This window comes from Morone saxatilis, unplaced genomic scaffold (assembly GCF_004916995.1).
Source record: "Morone saxatilis isolate NCDOM2014 unplaced genomic scaffold, NCSU_SB_2.0 Contig22, whole genome shotgun sequence".
NCBI lineage: Eukaryota > Metazoa > Chordata > Actinopteri > Moronidae > Morone > Morone saxatilis.
This window is the reverse complement of record NW_023339785.1, coordinates 463,657-470,705: the sequence shown is the minus strand read 5'-3', so window position 1 is coordinate 470,705 and position 7,049 is coordinate 463,657. Positions and strand designations below refer to the sequence as shown.

Below are 7,049 nucleotides of genomic sequence, written 5' to 3'. Positions count from 1 at the left end.
GTGTGTATTAAAGCCTGATATATCTTCCTCCTCTGTGCCATAGAGCTCTGTTGTTGTCCAAAAACTTTTTAAAACACATAACTGAGCCACACTCATGACATACACTGCAGTTTATTTTGACTCAATCCCACACACACCATCCTGCTGCCAGGAATAATCACTAGAGCAACAAACGTGGTTTAATCCGCTGCTGAAAATAGTCCCTAACAAATGCACTCCGGTTTGAGTAATGTAATAAAAGTGTGAACAGGATTCTCTTAAATCCTGCCTGGACATGAATCCTTTGATTCTTACAATGTTTTTAAGATGATGTTATTGAGAGTTTGTTTTTGATTTCATGTGGTTATTAAAGTTTAGCTCCAGGTTCATGATTACAGATAAGATTTCTTACTTGAGTTTTAGTTTTCAAAGGTAGAGAGTAAAGACAAGTGTCTTTTGTTACTCCAGGGACAATTACAGTATTTACTCTGAATTTTAAAAGAAATTCAGGTACATCAAATAATTGATTTGTTTAATGCTTTGTCATTTCTATGATGAATTATGGTTTTATTTTAGAGTCCAAATAATAAGAGTCCCTAAATTGAGCCTCTAGGACCTCCACTCATGATGTTGGTCCGCTGTAGAGTAAGACCTGGTAGGTCCTGTGCTTAAAATGGGATTTGAACCACTTCTAAACTGTATCTGAGATATTAAAATAATAAATGAAACCTTAATCTTCCAAGTAATGAGCTATTTTACACTGGAAAATGCACATATTCAGAGCTCTCCTACCTGGACTGAGTCTGACAAAATATCAGGTTGTGGGTTTTTACAAGATTTCACTGTACCTGTACGTAGTGCTGTTCTGGTTTATGACCATTTACTTGATCCTTATTAATCTGGACAATATTGTGAAAAGGTGACATTGAGCTCAACAAATAGGTTAAAGCAGAGTGTATGTTTATTTATATGTGGTGGTTATAATGTCTGCAGTGCTGCTGTGGTGTTAAACATGCAGTGTACCCCAAGAAGAAGGGCTGATTGTACATCTGAGCAACAGGCTCATCCCATCTCCATCTCTTTCAGCCCCTGTCTCACACATAGAGAACTAGTTCACTGTACTCTTCTGTCTTATCTGTCTATCAGACTGCCAAGCTGCTTTGCCTCTGGTTAATATCCTATTGCTAAGCTCAACACACAGTAGGTTGAATGTTGCTGCCCCAACATATGCAAAGACTACACAGCAGGTGATAGAGGTATTGCTGAAGTGTTTTAACAATCTTGTTGCTTTTAGTGGGCAACTGCTGCAGTCTTATGTTTAGGAAAAGATCATAGTTTAGGTTAAAATAAGTACGTTGATTCCATCAGTTAAGTTGTGTTTGTAATTTGGTGATAACAGAGTGTGTATTTTCAGAACAATGGGCGTTTGTTTTTGTAATCACGGGCTGTCGGGCCAAATATTTCAGACTGTCAGGGTTTCATTGTGAGGGGCCATTGGAACAATGGCATGGCACTGGCTGGAGTTTGCTATGTCCCCTGATGACTTTGAAATGTGGTTGAAAAATCGAGGAAAAGTGTGTATTATATTATCAAAACCAGTTTGAAAATACATTTTCATTGCACACAAAAAAATAATAATAATTAAAAAAAATAACTTCCTATAAAAAAATCATTGTTTCCCCCAAGGAACTTTGAGTTAGTGTTGATTCTGGCGGCCCCTGTGGACAAAAGCGGTAGCATTTCTACCGCTTCATTTCATTGATTTTGAGGGGAATCCCCCCCCAATGGCAAAGATTCAGAATAACTGTATAGAAATAGCCAGTCTTCTTTCTGATGGTCTTGTTTGTTTATGGAGGTCTATAGAAGCATCAGTATTAAACTGAGGCTGTTTCATAAGCAGTTATAAACTCTTTGTAGTATGTTAAACAAAACTAAACCTTACCTACTCTTCCTCAGATGAAGGCCTCTTCAGACGGAGATGAAGAGGACGACGATGAGGATGATTTCGATGAGGTTCCAGAGAAGGAGGGTTATGAGCCGCACATTCCAGAGCATCTACGAGCCGAGTATGGTCAGTCCAACTCCACACACACACACACACACACACACACACACACACACACACGTGTGCGCACCTCAAAGCTACAGACACGTGCATAAATAGTGAGGTTAAGCTACAAAAGAAGACCTGCTGCTGCCCCTAATCTTTTAAGATTCACACACACACTCTACAAACAAACACACACACACAGACACACTTCAAAGAACCAGCTGGTAATGTGCAGGTAAAGTGCTTCTTAAATGGGTTTATTTATACTGCCATGGTTAGAAATATATGTGTGTACATGTAGGTGTGTGTGTGTGTGTGTCCAGAAAATGCCCCAGAAACCAAAGGAAAGCCAGACAGCTGGTGGTTTGATATTTGACCTTCTCCAAATGGGTTCTGGTCATTAGTTTGATTAGTGATACATTGATCATAGAATTAATCTAAGGTACCCTGCTTGTCTAAGTCTAATGTGACATATGCCACAATATGAAATATGGTTTCTATTTTTATTTTGTGTCCTAAGGTTTCATTCTAAGAATAAAAAAAAAAATCAATGACTCAGCTGATACTTGGCAAGCTTTCCTCATTTTCAAACTCATTTTAGAGATCTAAAAAAGCTTTGAGTAGGGGCGCTTGCTAGACTCAATTTGAGTTTCTTTGAGGTGCTCAGTGCTGGATAGAGATACATATTGACACACAATAAAAACAAAAACCTAATTACAACAATCTTTTGGTCTGGTCTAGTTCTCTCATTGTTTCTTTCTGAGACTGACATCAGTCGACAGTGGAACCGAATATTGACGGCATTCTCAGAACAGCAGCCATGTTTTTCCACTTTAAAGCTGCATTCATTGGATTTTGGCCACTTGGGGGAAACAGAACAAGCTGTAAACACAACATTGACATATTCTAAGCTCATACAGTTGCTTATTTACATATCCAGCAGACACAGAGCAACGTCCATATGGAGTCGTGTTTGTGTCGACCTGATGAATGTAAACTCACACCATAGCAATCTAAATGGATAAATAGCACTACAGGTAAGAGGAAACGTGTGTTTTGATTTTGGGGTGAACTATCCCTAAACATTAATTTGTGATGTTTTAAAAACCTGACACAAAAACCAAGCACAGCCTTACAGCGGGTATGTTCATCCACTCAGGCTGCTGTTACAAGTGAATGCACGCTGTTTATGGTCACCTGCAAAGTAATTTTGGTGTATGCCCAGGAATGACACCGCCATAAATGCCTATTGAGTCTTATCAGCTCACAATGAGTGAGTTAGCGCTCCAGCCTAGTCTCACATGCTGGGTTCTGACTGTTAAGTATGTGTTTTTGTCTGATTTGGAATGCAGCACAGCCTTGTAATGGAGACAGATAGTTTCTTTTCCACAAGCATTTTCCCTGTGTATCTTTGATGGATATAGTCCTGTCAACACATCCATTTACCTTCACACCCAGAGTCGTCACCGGCTACATATGAATGGCTCTTATAGTAGTGTTTCCTTCTTGCGCTGTGCTTGCGTTGGACTTGTTGGATGGATCATGTCTAGCCTCCAGGCAGCATGCGAGGTTAGAGGTCAAATGTTCAGGTCATTAACTAACTGCCTGCTCATCTTATTGCTATGTCAGCTACATTACAACACGTTTTGTTCCTAAATATTATATTTATAATATCATTATCAGCAGCAATGCATACGCTCCAGGCAACACTAAAACTCCGACGCCGCTGCTCCGTCAGCCATATTCAAGCTTCTCACCATCACTCAAATAGATTCATACGCGAACCGCAGTGTGTTTATGTGTGTGTGTTATTGACACCATAGTGGAACATGTTGTAGCCGGCGCTGTTATTGCTAGGTCAGCCATATTGTTGTGGCTGTGAGATGGCCTTTGACCCCCTGGCGAGTACTCCCCACCGCCCTCCTGAGTCATTACATTCACACTGAGCCTCTTCTTTACCTGTGAGCCCGTCCCTCTCTACTCCCACCCCCCTCCATTACTAATCAATTAGACGTTAAAGTAATTAGATTGTATCTGATGTGCCCAAAACAGCTGTGTGTATCTGTGTATCTGTGTGTGTGTGTGTGTGTGTGTGTGTACCTTGTGCGTACAGTCCTTTGGGGTTATCGGGGCAGGACCTCGACAGGTGTCCGGTCTGACCGCAGATGAAGCACTTGGCGTACGGGTGATCACCTGAGAGAAACCACAGTGTTAAAGCAGATCCATCAGTAATCTGGTCCAGATGTTCCAGCTGTGAGCCACCGCGTCCTCACCCAGAGCCGGGTCCACTTTAGCTCGGCACTTCTGGATCTCGTGTTCGGTGGAGCCGCAGCGGTAGCAGATCCCCCGGCCCATCTCCTCGTCCCGGTCCGCCTCCGGACAGTCGGCCAGACCGTGACCCGGTTTCCTGCAGTTAAAACACAGCTGGGGAGGGAAGGAGACGAGGGGGGAGGACGTGAGGAGAGAGGACATGAGGAGAGAGGAGAGAGGACGTGAGGAGAGAGGATAGAGGACGTGAGGAGAGAGGACATGAGGAGACAGGAGACAGGAAGTAGGACACATCCTGGTCCTCTGGTTCTGGTTCTGGTTTTTAATGTGAAATCTCTCACCATGTTTTTCTTCTTGTCCGTCTGCCTCTTTACCCGTCTGTCCTCCCTCCTCCTGTCTTTCTTCAGGGCTGTCTCCACCTCCTCCCTCAGCCCCTGCTCCTCCTCCCTCCCTCCTCTGTCCCCCCGGGGGAGAGGCCGTCCGCTCTGCTGCAGATACTCCAGGAACCCGTTCACGTCCTCGTCCACGTACTCCTTCTTCTTACGGTTGGGTTTGTTCACGCCCGATCCACCGGGCTGAGTCCTCCTCAGAGGGTCTCTCTGGGCCCCCGAGGGACCACCAGAGCCGCCTGGGTGACCTCTTCCTCTTCCTCCTCCTCCTGCTGCTCCTTGCTCCTCTCTCCTCCTCCTCCTTTCCTGCTGCTCCTCCTCTCCTGCTCCTCCTTTCCTTCCTCGGGAGCCGGGCTCCAGGGAGTGCCTCGCTGGTTTGTGGTTTCGGGTGGGACGTTGTTGGCTCGGGGCCCACCTCGTCATGACGCCAGCCTGAAAAGACAGAAAGGAGCGATTAACGTTAATATCTGATTTATAAATGTTTTGTTTGATTCTTTCTTCTTCCTTGCATTAACGGGCTTCACTGGGTATTTTAGAGTTAATTTCGACAGATATTGAGTATGTGCATCAGACATTTTTTGCATCACAACTTTCATTTTAATTGAAAAACTATAAAAATCATGATGATGGACAAAACAAAAGTGTTTTCTGCGAGAACAAAGTTTGTAGACAGAAACAACAGAACAGACAACTGCAGCTTCTTTCTGATTATGGTGGGATAGCCTCTAATACATTAATAAAGCTAAAGCTACTGGACTGGAAAACAGTTAGAGAAAGATAACTACCTTAGGAGTCCTAACACTTCATCATTAGTATAATATTAATGTTATAATAAACAACATTAATAACAACAGTTGTACAGCTGATTACAAGTTTCTTCTAGACAGAGAAGAGAGGAGGGAGAGAGAGAGAGAAGACAGACAGAAAAAGAGAGAGTTGAGGAGAGAGACAGAAGAAGAGAGAGAGAGAGAGAGAGAGAGACAGAGAGAAGACAGACAGAGAGGAGAGAGAGAGAGTTGAGAGAGAGAGACAGAGAGAGACAGGAGAGAGAGAAGAGAGAGAGACGAGAGGATGACAGAGGAGAGAGAGAGGAGAGAGACAGGAGAAGAGAGAGAGAGACAGGAGAGAGAGACAAGACAGGAGAGAGAGAATGAGAGAGACAGAGGAGAGACAGAGGAGAGACAGAAGAGGACAGAGAGGAGCGAGAGCAAGACAGATTTTTGTTGAACATCAGGTCTGTCTTTTTGGGGTTTGCTTCTCTCCAGTGTTGCCGTAGAGCACTTTGCTATAACAAAGTATCTCCACCAGCCGTCACTGAATATATAAGTCCATTAAAAACAATAAACAATAAACAATAACAATAATAAACAACAACAATAAACACTGTTAGTATTAATATTAATAATAAAACGACTGTAAACAACCTATTAGCACGTAAACTAGCAGCTAGCTAGTTCTAAACGATAAACTCAACAGTGACGCAGCAGAATAAAACAGATCATCCTCATCAATGTATCGATAAACAAACATCGATTAATCTCTGATCAACGTTACCTCGAGAGCTTTTCACACCACGTGTCGGTGTGTTTCCGGAAGTCCTCCGTCTTCTTCTTCTTCTACTTGTTTACGTGCGGAGGAGCTGCACAGCGCCGCCTGCTGTCCGTCCGAGAGAACACAGGCTGAACTCTGTCACTGTCTGTGGGCAAATATTAACGTTCAGTTCAGATTCACTGAGACAAATAGCAACATTATTTACAGCCGTTCATATACAGACTATTAAAGTATTAAAAATGAATCATTTAATTCAATTACATAGAATTTTGTGGTATTTAAATATCAATATTACTTATTGAGTTGATTAAAACATAGTGTACAGTGGGTTTATAAGATGTGTTTGGGCTGATAATATTCGAGTTTAATCATCATGAGAGTTGTTCAGACTCTGTAAAGCACCAATAGGCCTCCATATTCTTTCAGTGTAATTAAAAACATTTTTAGAAATTCCCCCAAAATATCACTGATCCTTCAAAAGTTGCTGAACTCGCTGACAAGCTGTCAAACTGGATGAAGAGAGTTCTGTGTGTGTGTAATGTTAGTGTGGAGAGGATGAATGAGTCTCCACAGGAATAAATGAGGCAGCAGCTCACAGGTGATCTTACTTAACGAGACTAACGAGGAGCTGGAAGCGTTGGAGACCATGCTGCTGCTCGCTGTGCTGCTGTTTGTTCAGCTCCCTGAAGGTGGTAAGAGCTCAGCGTTGTTACATTTTACTCTCTGGAGAAACAAACGTTTGACTGTTCTGTTGTCTGTTGTGTTTCAGTCGACTCCAGTCCGATACGGGAGGCCGAAGGAGGTAAAATCAC

The 7,049-nt window shown here is 42.8% G+C and overlaps 3 protein-coding genes across 4 annotated transcripts in view; 2 read left to right on the top strand and 1 right to left on the bottom strand.

Annotated features, from left to right (window-relative positions):
- uvssa (UV-stimulated scaffold protein A) overlaps nucleotides 1-7,049 on the top strand; it is a 55,145-nt gene that overhangs the window by 17,481 nt on the left and 30,615 nt on the right. For both annotated transcript variants that reach the window (XM_035669321.1, XM_035669320.1), the window contains exon 9: nucleotides 1,936-2,050. In XM_035669321.1, the coding sequence (XP_035525214.1) occupies nucleotides 1,936-2,050 (115 nt within the window). The remainder of the gene's footprint in view (nucleotides 1-1,935; nucleotides 2,051-7,049) is intronic.
- Nucleotides 4,053-5,109, bottom strand: LOC118333482 (zinc finger CCHC domain-containing protein 9-like). Its single transcript, XM_035669142.1, has 3 exons — nucleotides 4,639-5,109; nucleotides 4,303-4,453; nucleotides 4,053-4,222 (listed from the first exon to the last, which is right to left on the bottom strand). The coding sequence occupies exons 1-3, from the start codon at nucleotides 5,107-5,109 to the stop codon at nucleotides 4,053-4,055; spliced, it is 792 nt and encodes a 263-aa protein (XP_035525035.1).
- Nucleotides 6,798-7,049, top strand: part of LOC118333605 (astacin-like metalloprotease toxin 1) — a 2,489-nt gene continuing 2,237 nt past the window's right edge. The window contains exons 1-2 of the mRNA XM_035669322.1: nucleotides 6,798-6,926; nucleotides 7,007-7,039. Of these exons, the coding sequence (XP_035525215.1) occupies nucleotides 6,884-6,926; nucleotides 7,007-7,039 (76 nt within the window). The 5' untranslated portion in view covers nucleotides 6,798-6,883. The remainder of the gene's footprint in view (nucleotides 6,927-7,006; nucleotides 7,040-7,049) is intronic.

Bases quoted from the DNA above. Each gene is read 5' to 3' on its own strand.
- LOC118333482 (XM_035669142.1), bottom strand. From the start codon at position 5,109: ATGACGAGGTGGGCCCCGAGCCAACAACGTCCCACCCGAAACCACAAA. The intron at 4,454-4,638 runs GTGAGAGATTTC...TTCCCTCCCCAG, and splicing joins CGGACAAGAAGAAAAACATG to CTGTGTTTTAACTGCAGGAA. The intron at 4,223-4,302 runs GTGAGGACGCGG...GGTTTCTCTCAG, and splicing joins TAAAGTGGACCCGGCTCTGG to GTGATCACCCGTACGCCAAG.